The sequence below is a fragment of the Chlorocebus sabaeus genome, chromosome 10 (assembly GCF_047675955.1).
Source record: "Chlorocebus sabaeus isolate Y175 chromosome 10, mChlSab1.0.hap1, whole genome shotgun sequence".
NCBI lineage: Eukaryota > Metazoa > Chordata > Mammalia > Primates > Cercopithecidae > Chlorocebus > Chlorocebus sabaeus.
Window position 1 is genome coordinate 102,854,805 of NC_132913.1, and position 14,370 is coordinate 102,869,174.

General features: G+C 39.1%; 1 protein-coding gene across 20 annotated transcripts in view; it reads right to left on the minus strand.

Moving 5' to 3' along the window:
* FN1 (fibronectin 1) overlaps positions 1-14,370 on the minus strand; it is a 75,374-nt gene that overhangs the window by 43,056 nt on the left and 17,948 nt on the right. For all 20 annotated transcript variants that reach the window (XM_007966188.3, XM_007966186.3, XM_038001568.2 and 17 more), the window contains exons 13-20: positions 11,441-11,562; positions 6,360-6,540; positions 5,989-6,165; positions 4,735-4,863; positions 4,545-4,634; positions 3,572-3,766; positions 2,667-2,939; positions 828-1,094 (exon numbers count right to left, since the gene is read on the minus strand). In XM_007966188.3, coding sequence (XP_007964379.1) covers positions 828-1,094; positions 2,667-2,939; positions 3,572-3,766; positions 4,545-4,634; positions 4,735-4,863; positions 5,989-6,165; positions 6,360-6,540; positions 11,441-11,562 — 1,434 coding nt within the window. The remainder of the gene's footprint in view (positions 1-827; positions 1,095-2,666; positions 2,940-3,571; positions 3,767-4,544; positions 4,635-4,734; positions 4,864-5,988; positions 6,166-6,359; positions 6,541-11,440; positions 11,563-14,370) is intronic.

Genomic DNA, 14,370 nt, shown 5'->3' on the forward strand with positions numbered 1-14,370 from the left:
TTCAGCCAGAAATAAGGAGTCTCATAATTCTCTGTAATGTAAATGGAAATGTATTTAATAGAAATCAGTTTGTGAATAGAGGTCTTTATTGTGATGTAGATATGTGGGAGATTTAAGACCACTTCCTTTAAAATGTTGAGCAAAAGGACAGACATAGCCAAAAATTATTGTTAGTATTTTCCTTCTCTGAGGAATTTCAAGAGTAATTTAAGAAAAAAGCGATTCTGTCTGCAAAAGTACTTTAATCTTCTGCAGCCAACACTCATAAAGAAATCATTTCCCTGGCTTCATGTTCAATTAGTTGGTTCCCATTCAACCTGTAGATATTTTTATTCTGCATTCTTAGTTACTATTCAATGCCCAAAGTAATAGAATATAGACATAGGTGCTAATTTTTTCTTGCCTTAACTAGTATTTGGTAAATTCATTTAATGTAATAGAATGTAATTTTTGTAATAACAGAGTGCTTTAAACCCATGTTACTCAAAGTGCTGGCTCTAGAGGAAAGAAAGAGCTTGGCAATGTGTGCGAATTAACGCACTGCTTCCTTCAAGAAAATCTGGCTTCAGAAAAATTCTCAGCTCTACTAAGCAGTGTGCTTTGTGATTTACATTCTGGCACAACTCTTTTTCTTGCTGCAGACTAGCAGCAAACAATTAACGGGCCAGCAGCCAGTCTACGGAGCACATTTTTAGTATCACTGATTTAAATTATATACTAACTGTTTAATGTTTTTTTTGGGGGGGGGGTTGTTTTGTTTTTTTGTAAAGCATGAAGAATAGAGAATGTAAATATAGTTAAGAAAAGGCATTTAATTTTCGGCTTACGTGTGGTAAAGACTCCAGTGGCTTTGGGGCTCTCTTGGTTGCCCTTTATGGCCACGAGGGATACGGTGTACTCAGATCCAGGCTGCAGATTCCTCAGTGGGTACTTTGAGACAGAGGGACCCACATTGTACTGCCTGGGCTGGCCTCTTCGGGTCAGGCCCACAGTCAGTCGGTATCCTGTTATCCGGGCCCGAGGTGGAGTCCATCTCACCAGGACAGTAGAATCCGTTTCATTGACAAACTGGAGGTTAGTGGGAGCGTCCAGTTCTAGGAAAAAAGATGAAACATGCCAAGAAATATTTAGATCAGTAATGATCGTAACTCAAGTCCTGAAGCTTGATTGAATGTCTAAGTTTTCTCTCCTCAAGGTTGCAACTATGTGAAAGTCAGAACCCCGGAAAAACTGAGCCAGTAAGAGATTGAGTGCTACATAGAACTTTGCCAAAACTCTGCCAGTCATGAGAAGTTGTGGAACCATTTTGCTTGACTGTGATCCTTCGGGAAGTCTAATGTTCCAGCATGACCTTCCCATCACTCTCAGAAATTATAGTTACATTAAAGCAATGGTATTTTTAAAAAGGCAAAACAAACACTTCTGAACTTCACAGGTTGCTCTGAGCCAAACAGATTAAGGAAAAAGGGATATGCCTCCTAAAATGACAGCAAGAAGCAGCTCTCTATGGGTCAGAAGCAATATTCTGTGAAGAGTCCCTGCTAGAGAAATAAAAGTTATTTTCACATGGTTCATATTAGACAGTAATTACAGTAATGATAACATATCCTCAGATTCATGGTAGGATACTGGTGAGTTTGCACTATCAGAATCACATAAGTTGTGGAGTTTATTCTTAAGAATAATAACCAGCAGTTTTCCCACTGAAATTTAAATTACATTTCAAATAGAGGAAATATTTAAGAGGCAGTCAAGTATAATAATTCAGAGCATGGGCTTTGGACATAGGTTATAGAGCCAGCTCTATCCCTTCCTATCTCTGTGACCCTACAAGTTCCAGAATTTTTTTAAAGCCTCAGTTTCTTTATGTATTCAATATGGATACTAGTAAGACCTTCCAGCTGGGCACGATGGCTCATGCCTGTAATCCTAGCACTTTGGGAGGCCAAGGTGGGTGGATCACTTGAGGTCAGGAGTTTGAGACCAGCCTGGCCAACATAGTGAAACTTGTTCCTACTAAAAATGCAAAAATTAGCAGGGCATGGTAGTGCATGCCTGTAGTCCCAGCTACTTGGGAGACTGAGGCAAGAGAATTGCTTGAACCCAGGAGGTGGAGGTTGCAGTGAGCTGAGACTGCGCCACTACAGTCCAGCCCTGGCGACAGAGCGAGACTCCATCTCAAAAAAATAAATAATAATAATAATAATAAGACCTTCCTTCCTAAGGTCAAAACAGAGAGTAAATATGAGAATAATGCTTATAAAAACTGAGCAGATAAGCTGGTGGCTAGTAATACTAGATACTTGGCAATTGCTATTCTTAAATGAATTCTACTGTGTTACGATCCTGCATTTTAACTTTGATCTAGATATATTTAGTTACAGGAAAAATGCACTCAAATTAGATTCTCTTCAGTTCTCCCTCTTAGTACCCTTCAGCTGATACATGTATTTTAGAAATGGGTTACCACTTAGCCTCATGGAGCTTGTTTGAGTTTTGTTTTCAAGTTTAATGTGCTTTGTGTTCACTATGCATTCCCTTGCCGGCTGGGTATTTTCCTCTCTCTCAGCCATACACCTCTGAGTCAATGGTTTGCTGCACTTCCTCACAGGCTGGAAGTGAGGGTGGAGAATTTGGAGGGGAGGTAAAGATAGGAAAAGACATACTGGTTGTCTGTTCAGCAGTCAGAGGCTTGCTCTCCCTCCCGTGGTTCACGGCAAAGACTTTGAAGTAATAGGTGACCCCAGGGGACAGCCCGGTGACTTCTGCGAAGGTGTTCCTGCTGATGGGCAGCCTCTGCCCGTGCTCGCCAGGCAGGTTGACGGGGATCACATCCACGCGGTAGCCAGTCACTGCACTCTCAGGCGGTGTCCACATGATGGTGACCTTCACGTCTGTCACTTCCACAAACTGCAGGTCCCTGGGAGAGGGCACTGTATCTAACAGACAAGAGTCAACCAGTCATTCACATTTTCTGCTGAAGATTATTTTTAAGAAGCCAGTTTCTTGGATATGATAGGCAGTTCACTGAGCCTCTCATTCGAGAGTTTTGCTAAGTTTTGTCTCTTAATCAGATCATATTTTCATGGCCCAGTCATAGTGCTTAAATTATGACATTTGAACCTTTTGTCTAAAATAGTTAGGTAATAAATGAGTTACCAGCATATGAAGTGTCATATGATGGTGAGGGGAGAGGGTTATAAGAAAAGATACTAAAAAACAAAACAAAACAAAACAAAACAAAAACCTTTGAAATAACTGCAGAAAATAATGTAATGGTTTTTGTTTTACTGAATCATTTTATAATACTTAAGAATCAAAGATGAAATGACCCTTGAGCTTCTGGGAGAAAATTTGTAGACGGACGTTATGGTGTTGGTTTTTAATAAGAAAGGCCAGTAGCCAGCTTTGATAAGTTACTTATGACATTTCAGCTAAACATCAGAAGTTTAGGGAAAAACTATTACATAAGATTATTTGAATGTGGGAACTATTGACAGAGACAAAACCACCCTCCCTCAGGAACAATCTTGATAAGATAACATAGGAAGTGTCTTCTTAAAAAAGTTACCTGAACGTGGGGTGCCAGTGGTTTCTTGTTGAATGAAAACAGGTGTACTTTCTTGATTTTCTTCCACAGCAAAGATGGTGATGTTATACCGAACGCCAGGTTGCAAGTCACTGAGGGTGACGGAGTTTGCAGTTTCAGGAAGGTTGAGTTCTGTGCTGCTGCCTTCTACTGATGGTGAATAGACTATTCTGTACCCTGCAGATTGATCAGCAAAAGTAAGATGCACTGTTTTCTTTGAGACTGAGGCTTAGAAACACCATAAATCCTCCCTTTTCGAATATTCCTTAGCATCTTGCTTGATTAGTGAAGAGCCAGTGATTCTTTTTGACTCTTTTAATATTGCCACTTCTTATAATAATGACTACTCAGCACGAAGATAAAATAAGAACAGTCATGCAAACCTTGTTAATAATAAATGTCATCCTTGAAGACCTGAGATCCTTAATAAATGTCAATTAGAGATGCCATTAGGTGAAAATATTCATGTTAAGCTGATTTTTCCTCTTTGAGCTCCAGATGAGGGAAGCAATTAATGAACCAGCCTGAGCAGAGTTGTCTAGCACTGTGTGTGTCTTTTTGGAACTTCAGTGATGAGGCAGTTGAATCACCTAATGAGCTAAGAAGGCAGCTCAGCTTTCTCCTTAAGGATAAATCTTAGAGCAAGGTTTTCAGGAAAATTACACCTCTTCAACTCTGGGAACACTTGCTTTAATAAGCCAATGAGCTGGCTTTACAGGTTGTGTGTATGTTGTGGTGTATGTGTATAAGGGAGTTGGTAAAATGGTTTCGAGGGGAAATGTGCCATAGAAAATAACTCCCCCCGACACACACACACACACACACACACACCTCTCTCCCATAAATTATATTAGAGATTTAAAGTGATATGCAGATCCACAGTCAGAATCTGCGCCCTCCCTGTTGATGTCATTAAGATTAACATAGCAGCCAAAGAGCGGGAGGCTCAGCTGACCTGTGATGGGAGCCTGGGGTCTGCTCCAGCGAACAACAATTGAGGTGTCATCAACTTGGTCCACAGTCGGGTCAGGAGGAGCATCGGGCGCTAAGAAAGAAAGAAAGTGGGGCAAACAGTCAGGAAGTGCTACTACAGGCCTGTGGTTTACAGAAAAAGATTCTTTTAACACTATGTAGCACACAGGTACCTGTTGTTTGTGAAGTAGACAGGATCAAACTCTGCTCCCCATCCTCAGATATCTGATAGACATTTACAATGTATTTTCGGCCAGGAAGCAGGTCAGGGATGTTCACGGAAGTGGCTGTGCTTGGAAGATCTTTGAAATGAAAAGACAAGGTAACTAATCGGAGCAAACTAGTCCCTCAAATGACTCTACAGCTTATAAGAAGGATATTTTAAGAACTATATATTCATAGGGAAAAATGACTAGAAGGTAATGTGCTAATAGATAATCAGTGATTATTATTTTTACAGAGTCTTGCTGCATTGCCCAGGCTGGAGTGCAGTGGTGCAATCTCGGCTCACTGCATCCTCCACCTTTCGGGTTCAAGCAATTCTTCTGCCTCAGCCTCCCGAGTAGCTGGGATTACAGGTGCACACCACAACACCTGGCTATTTTTTTTTTTGTATTTTTATTAGAGACGGAGTTTCACCATGTTGACCAGGCTGATCTCGAACTCCTGGCCTCAAGTGATCCACCAGCCTCGGCTTCTCAGAGTGCTGGGATTATAGGAGTGAGCCACTGCACCCCACATAATCAGTGATTATTAATGTACTATGGGAAAACCCCACTCCTTGTCTTTCTCCTTTCTCCTCTTCCTCCTTCCTTTCATTTTTCCAACCTTTTCTCTAAAGATGTGTAATTTTTGTAATCTAATGCCAATTTTTAAAAATAGCTCTCTGCAGTAAGAAGTCAGGGTAGTGATTATTGGTGGAAGATGATGTGGTCAGGATAGACAGATATTCTTTTTCTTGATCCGGGGGCTGGTCTTGTGGTGTGTTCACTTTATAAGAATTCAAATTCACTGAACTCAGTGCTTACGATTGGCACACATTTCAGTGTGCCCATAAAGTTTTTTAAAGGCCCCTCACCATAACTATTTGAAAAGTATGAGTGACGATACTGTGCTAACATTGTCAGCTGCAGTCCTGGTAGTTAATTCCACCAAGAAAACAGCTTTTGCTGTAGAAACTTGTGCCCAGGTAGGCACATGATGCAGCTGGCATCAGGGACCAGGAACATGTGAGGGTGGCTTGGGAAAAACCCGGCCACTTCCTAGAAAGAGTCAGTCCTTTCCTTCCTCATGCCGGAGGCTGGTTTGTTCAGTCTGAGCTGTCAGCCAGTTCCAGACCACAGATACCACCTGCCTAGAGGCCCCTCCCAGTGAGAGTTTTCCAGCAGCTGCCCCAAACCTGTCTTGAGCGACATATTGAAGCTTACCCAAATACTGTGGTTCATCTCCCTCCTCACTCAGCTCATATTCCACCCGGAATCCCGACACGGTGTCGGAAGCTGAGACCCAGGAGACCACAAAGCTGCTGGCTGTGATTTCAGTGACAGATTCAGAAGTGGCCACAAGGGGAGAAAGGGGAGTTGTCTCTCCTGTCACGGTGTTGCCTAGAGAGTCACAGAAAGGGGCAAGTCAGCCTTCAGCCTTCTGGAAAATGTACCGTCGTTGCTGCCAACATCATTTTTAAAAATGTTGGTGCCCCTCATGGAAGAATATGAATTGAGAAGGAAAGCACTTCCTCAGGAGAGCCCAGCTCCAGGAACCTTGGGCATAGGAGGCGTGAGGGTGGTTGTGTACGTACTGGTCACAGGTGTGCTGGTGCTGGTGGTGGTGAAGTCAAAGCGAGTCACTTCTCGGTGGCCGTACTGCTGGATGCTGATGAGCTGGCCCTCGTATACCACACCAGGCTTCAGGCCTTTGATGGTGTAGGAGTTTAAGTGGCCTGGTATGGTAGCTTCCTTCCAACGGCCTACAGAATTTTTCTGAAAATTTAAATAAACACACACACACACACAAGTGTTTACAAGGATGAACATTTGAAGATGACATTCAGTAATCTTCAGAGAAGAATGACATAGGCAGGACTTAGGCAGCTCCACTCCAGAGGAACATCATGGAAAACTGGATTCCCAATGGTTATATAGTTAGGTATAGTTAGATATAATGCTAACTATTGTTAACATAGTTAACATATAATGCTAACTACTGTTAACATCAACAAACTGCTGCAGTTTACTTACTAATACCCATTCTCTGTGCTATTTACCTACATTCTCCATTTAGTCTCCATATCCTTCTGATGGTGAGGCAATGGCATTGTTGCTCCCATTTTACAGATGGAGAAACAGAGTGATATGTGATATGTCCGGGGTGACATAGTTGCAGACACTGGGCACCTTCCCTTTTTTTTTTTTTTGAGACAGGGTTTCACTCTTGTTGCCCAGGCTACAGTGCAATGGTGCAATCTCAGCTCAACGCAACCTCTACCTCCCGGGTTCAAGCGATTCTCCTGCCTTAGCCTCCCAAGTAGCTGGGATTACAGGTGTGTGCCACCACACCCGGCTAATTTTATATTTTTAGTAGAGATGGGGTTTCTCCATGTTGGTCGGACTGGTCTCGAACTCCTGACCTCAGATGATCCGCCCACCTTGGACTCCCAAAGCGCTGGGATTACAGGTGTGAGCCACCACACCCGGCCCACACCTTCACTTTTACCAAGTTAATTATGTTGTATCAGTAACATAATATGATTAACCTAAGCTTTGCCTCTCCTATTTATTTTTTATTCCTATAACAGATAACATTCCTCTGTGAAGTACAGAAATGCCAATGCCATATATTCTATCTTTTAACTCAGTGGGATACGATTCAAGATTCTTGCCCTGAAAAAACAAAGGCAGAATGTTGCTTTGTGACTCAGTTCCTGGGGCCATCACATACCAGGTTCAACAAGTCTGGTTTTGTGACTCATTCTTGGATAGGAGCTACCCCATCAGAAGTGGTTACCCAATTTTGGACAAGACTGCAGAAAAAACGCAATTTTGGTTTATTTAATCTTTTGCTCCCAGTTTATATTTCACATCCTGTTCAGCTTCATTAATATGCCATGGGTCACAAAACTCAGTGCAATAAAATGTGTATGAAAGAAACACCCTTACTTCAGACAAGATGAGACACTTTCAAGTGTAAATATTCTCAACTAATGTAAGTCAAAATATGTTTTTTATGCCCAGTGATTTTTTAAAATTACCCAGTCAACCAGTTCCTCAATAATTCAAATACTCAAGTGTCCATTTATATTTCTGGAATAAGCGAGAGTGATCGTAGTACTCTTCACAGTGAAATTTTAACTCAAATACATTGTGGAAAAAATTTGAAATCAGTCACTGCAATTAGCTCAAATTTAGTAATAAATCATTTTTCAATGTGAGCTTGTTTGGTTAGGTATTAGAAGAAAATAACAGAAAATAAAGTCTCAGGCGGCATCCATTAAAAAAATCTCTGAATTTATGTAGTTGTTAAAAATCTCAAAAAATTTGTCACTGCTGCTCTTTGAAGACTTTCCAATTCAACATACATTTTATATCTCCTTTTAAGTGTCTCCCACTGCAATGGTCTCACATAATACTTTGGATATCCTTAATTTTAAAGTAAATAAAATTAGTGATGTAATAAGAAGATGAGAGACTAGAACGTGTTGGATGCACTGATGCTGTTGACTTAGATCACTGGATATCAACTTCTGCAAATGGCCAGATTATGGACATAGGGTGAAAGAAGAAAAAGGATGACTTTTTTTTTTTTTTCATTCACCATTTGTTAAGCAGTGTGCCAGGTGCTGAACCATTCTAGACTCTAGGGAGACTATACTGAGCCAATGAGAAAGACACGATTCCCCTCTCTAAGAGAATCTGTTTCCATTTTCTATTCTTCTGGTCTTGCCGCCATGTAGACAACATGCTTACACCTCTATTTTTTTCATTTGTCAACAATAAGTCATATTTACAGACTCTTTACTATGAGACTTGAGGATTTATTTATATATTTATTTATGTGGACACAGGGTCTTGCTCTGTCTCCCAAGCTGGAGTGCAGTGGTGCCATCTTGGCGCACTGCAACTTCCGCTTCTCAAGCTCAAACGAGCCTCCCACCTCAGCCTCCCAAGTAGCTGGGACTACAGGTGCATGCCACCTTCCCCTGCTAATTTTTATATATTTTTGTAGACCTGGGGTATGGGCATGTTGCTCAGGCTAGTCTCAAGCTCCTGGGCTCAAGTAATCCACTGGCTTCAGCCTCCTAAAGTGCTGGGATTATACATGTGAGCCACCGTGCCCAGACAAAGTTGAGGATTTAGCTCAATAATACCACCCTTTTCCTTCCAGAATCGTGGACATTACCAGGGTCTGACATTTGTATCATTATATTTGTTCTTCTTGTGTTTATATTTGTAATATAAAGTATTAAGTATCTTTTTTTTTTTTTTTTTTGACTTCATCAGCTTTTGGTACCATCTCTCTTGATTCTCTATTTTGAAAGATAAAGCTATCACCTCCTCTCTTCTCCACCTTCCATATCCACCATTTTTTCATGTAAATGTTTACTTTTTATTTTGTTTTTGTGCAACCAAGTTTCCATGATGCATCTATAGACCGATCGTATCAAGCATTAGAAATATATTCTTTTTAATGAGTCTAACATCATGACTGCTGGGTGGATCAAAGTTTCCAGAATCAAGGTTCAATGGAATTTTTCCTCTCTTTGTTTTTATACTTTAATATTGCTGCATTTTAGTTTGCTTTATATGGGAATTATTGCCTTATAATACATTCGGGTTTTTTTTTTTTTTTTTTTTTTTTTTGAGGCAGAGTCTTGCTCTGTCGCCCAAGCTGGAGTGCAGTGGCGCGATCTCGGCTCACTGCAACCTCCGCCTCCCGGGTTCATGCCATTCTCCTGGCTCAGCCTCCAGAGTAGCTGGGACTACAGGCGCCCGCCACCGCGCCCGGCTAATTTTTTGTATTGTTAGTAGAGACGGGGTTTCACCATGTTAGCCAGGATGGTCTCGATCTCCTGACCTCGTGATCTGCCCGCCTCGGCCTCCCAAAGTGCTGGGATTACAGGCGTGAGCCACCGCGCCTGGCCACATTTGGGGTTTTTTTGAGAAAGACTCTCTCGCTCTGTTGCCCAGGCTAGAGTGCAATGGCGTGATCTTGGCTCAACTCCCTGCAACCTTTGCCTCCTGGGTTCATGCGATTCTCCTGCCTCAGCTCCTAAGGAGCTGGGACTACAGGCATGTGCCCACATGCCTGGCTAATTTTTCTATTTTTAGTAGAGATGGCATTTCGCCATGTTGGCCAAGCTGGTCTCAAACTCCTGACCTCAGGTAATCTGCCTTCCTTGGTCTCCCAAACTGCTAGGATTACAGGTGTGAGCCACTGCACCCAGCCACATTTGGGTTTATTATACATTCCTCCACCTGATTGTCATGTTATTATTTTAACTGCATTATTTGCCCCTGTGATTAATTATCCCCAAGCCTGCTTTTTCCATGAAGTCTCTCTTTATTCTTGGAGACCTCAGTCCCTGATCCCTCAATCCCATCCTCATCTTTCTGTTCCATCTGTATTGGTTGCCCTCTAAGCCAGCTATGCAGTTATTACATTGCAAAGTTTTCCACCACTATCAGGGGTCTGATTTGGAAGCACTGTTTGCTGGACCCCACAACTTCCTTCTTATTCACTCTTGTTTTTCTGGAGTGTATCTACAAATACTCTTAAGGAAAAGGATGTATGGAAAATAAACTACCAAAAATCTGTCTGAAAATATTATTTTGCCCTCATATTTGATTGATAACCCGGCTGAGTATAGAAGACTTTAAAAGTTTCTTTTTATCCTTGGAACTCTGACACATCAAAGATGTGTCTAGATGTGGTTCTTTCTGCTAATTTTTCTGGGCACCTAGGAGGCCCTTTTAAATCTGAAAAATTCTGTCCCTCTGCTTTAGGAATTTAGAAAAAGAATAATTTTAACAGTTTAAATTTTTCCCGAAGAGTTTAAATTTAACTGCCTGGGTTGGTCAAATTTTGTTTGTTTGTTTTTAATTGTGGAATTCAATAGCTATGATTTAAAATGGACATTTTTTTCTTCTATGTTTAAAACAGTGTTTCTCAAAGTATGAGCTATGAACTTTGGAGTTAAACAGGGCAGGGTTTAGAGAGTAAGAGAAACTAAAACTAAATAGACCAATATCCTCCTTATTTGGTTTCTTCAATTTCTAGTCACTTCTCATTAGGAAATCACAGGGCTACTGTTTAAATAAACCAACTGTCATCCTTTATCTAAACTTCCCTCCCATCATCTCTTTTCCTTCTATCTAAATAAATTCAGTAGATCAAAAGTAAAATTTTAAAAATGATCACTTTAAAAGTGAATCAAAAAAGAAATATATTAATTTGGCTATTTTTTTTTTCAAATTATGAAAATGACACCAAGTAATTTTCCTTTGATGAGGTTGCAAGACATATAAAAACCTTAGATTCTCTTCCCACATTGGCCAAGAACAATTTTAAGCATTATCAGTTCTAAGTCCTTACAAAAAAAGATTTCTCTAACATAAAGAGCTAAATTCTTCCAAATACCAACCACCCCCGCCGCACTGCAAAAAAAAAACAAAAACAAAAAAACCCAAAACCAAAACCAAAATCCCCTCGGTCTACAAGTCAATTTAATTGAGCACATATTGTTTGTTCACTAAGCGCATATAATAAAGGCTATAGGAATAGTTAATCAGACTTATTGGCTCAAAAGCTGGGAAAAAAGGAAACCATCAGAATTTGAAAAGGTCAGGAGACTCAGTATCCAAGGTTTCTGGGTGGGATACTCACAGGCCTCCACCTGAGAATGTACTTGGAAATGTGAGACGGCTGTGGTGCATTCCACTGGATGGGGTGAGAGTTGGGCTGACTCGGAGTCTCAGTGATAAATACTTCGACAGGACCACTTGAGCCTGGAAATGAAAATGTAACATTTAATTATCTTAGATATTCACTCCAACTTCAAACTGTGTACATGGACAGTCATCATTACAAACAGCTTTGCTTGCCGTTAAATGTGAGTATAGTAAAATTATTTGGGATTAGTTAATCTTTTAAATATTTACGTTGAAAATCAATGCAGCAAATCCATTTTTAGCTGATAATTACTGTTCTTCATATGAGAAATGCAAATCGTAGTTGTTTATAGCAAATAAAATACATTTTTTAAAAAATGTCTCTTGGCTTGCTTTTATTTTCTCTATTATCAAAGTAAGAATTGTGAGAAAATTGTGAAACGATCCTATAAAAATAATGTAATACAGAATGCAAACTTCATTTACTTATTGTATTGAGCCTCTTTTAAAGCAAATTCTAATTTTGGAAGGTTTTCATCAAGAATGAATCTACTACCTAAGAAGGAAACAACATTCCAAAGGCCATATGAGATGATGTAAAACAAACACATTTCTAAATGGGGGTAGAATCTTAGACAAATAGGCAAAGGTAATAATTAAAGACCTAGTTTTATTTCTCATCAGTCTAAGCAATCTATCAGTTTGGAAAAAACATCTCGTTTTATTTTTATTCAAGAAGTGTATTCCCAAATCACACCATTGATCCATAAAATTATTAAGTGATTAAACTTATTTTTTTCCAAAATCAGTTATCAACAGAAATGACTTTATGAAGTATATACTAAATTCCGTATTTCTACATCTTGATGTATATCACTGCTATCAACAAAATTTAAAGTATGGTTTTGGTTCTTTTGTCCAAAAAAAAAGGAAAATAAGGGAAGTAGCATCAATTTCTAAATAGTGTTAACTCCATTTAAGATAATAATGAAATAGCTAGAAAATTTATGCTTGCAGAACAGAAAACTACCTTTTCTTAAAACACTATCTTTATGATGTCAGTCAATGTTTAAATTACTAGGAATAAAAATCATGTCTTATAATAACCTTTTCAAGAATTTTTAACTGACACTCTGTCAAACAGAGCAAAATTTTGCATGTGTAATAAAGCACTTCACCAGATTATTAACAGATTTAAGTTTTCTGAAAGCCTCTAGGAAAAACTACATTGATTTTCAAGCTTTATTATCTAAGCTGTTAAATTCTCTTTGAAAACAAAGCTTTCTGTAGCAGAAAAAACATATAACTTGGATATCCATATAGATTCAGAAATTCTAGAACAATATGCTCACTTCCACACCAGTAACAATTCCAGCTTGGTTGAAGATTAACAAATACTTTGAATCATAATTCCATTTAATGCACATATTTCCAAGCCACATGAATACCAAAATACCAGAATGCATAAAATTATCAGTTTTTTATTTTAAAGTTGTATGCATTTCACAGAACACATAGGATGTTTGTTTTAATCAATTGGCCTAAGTCAATTCCATGTCCCTGTTTGAATTGCCCCTTCTGTTTATGAAGATCCTTACAAAGGGAAACACATTTTTAAAGACAACTATTCAAGAAAAATTTTGGAGATGTGACTATTTAACGTACTTCCATGTAGATCAGGAAAGCTAGGAATATCATGTCCTTAATTATTTATGATAATTGGCATAGGGTTATTTAAATATTGATCCTTTAAAGAAATCCGTCTACAATTTCCTCTATAAAGAGACATCTGATACACAGTTTATTTAGTTTTGTCAATCACGATTTTGAGGGGGGGAAAGCTTATAATGGTTAAATGTCTACTAAGTTTTAAAAAAGCAACATAAATGACCTTTACTGTTCACCTCTAAGCCTAATCATATTTCTACATCCACAAGGACACAAGGAGGAGGATAAAAACGGGCAGGGAAAGGAAGGAAAAAGGGTACTGCAATGGTTTTTACCCCAACCAAAGTGGAACAAAACTACGAGTCCCTTTTGCTTTCGTAAGATTTCAAGCACTGGTCTGAAATTCTGAGTTTTAAAATTTAGCCTTGTGCCATAGCCCACCTTTAAAGGAAATGGACTGAACAGCAATGGAATTTAGCATGTTTTTGTTCAGGAAGTAAAGAGACTGTGACAGTTATTTCTTAGATCAATTAAATTCCTCTATACTAGCTTATACTACATATAATTACTCTAGCTTATATTACGTACCTTTGAAGACAGAAAAGTTAAAAATTATGACATCTTTTACATTATTAGATTTAAATTTTTGACAATCCTTTTGCTACTGGTAGTTGGCATAACTTTTTAAATTAACTTAATTGGCATAGACTAGCTATTGCCATTGTGAAATCTTTACTCCCTCTCTTATTCAATATGAATAAACTAACAATAAAATGGTTGAGATGATACCAAAAAAAGGAGATAGTATAATGTCTACACTTTTAAAATTAGTTTAAAATAAAGTCTAACTGAGTAATTTCCAATAGTAGTGTCCTTGGAAAAGTTAAACATTTATGATATTTCGACTCAGTCCTTTTTTTCTCTATTTATTTTGCTGAGATCTGTGCTTTTCTAGTTGCTTATTGACAAACCAAATGTCTCTTATCTTTTGCTAGTTTGAACAACTCTACCAAGTTCTCTGTAGGAGGAACAAACAGGGCAGAACTCAGAGACAATCTGTTGGTAATCTGTTGTTCCTTTATTCTCACCACACTCTTAAAGCCCTACATGCTAGGCCACTGAGCAAACCAGAGATACAGATAAGCACCAAAGAGCGTATCTGAGGTCAAATGCCAATCTCTTCCCTCCAAAACCGCCTCTGTGCTCAGTGGGCTCTTGCTGTTCTCCTTTTTAAAGAGTAGGAGTAAGGTCAACATG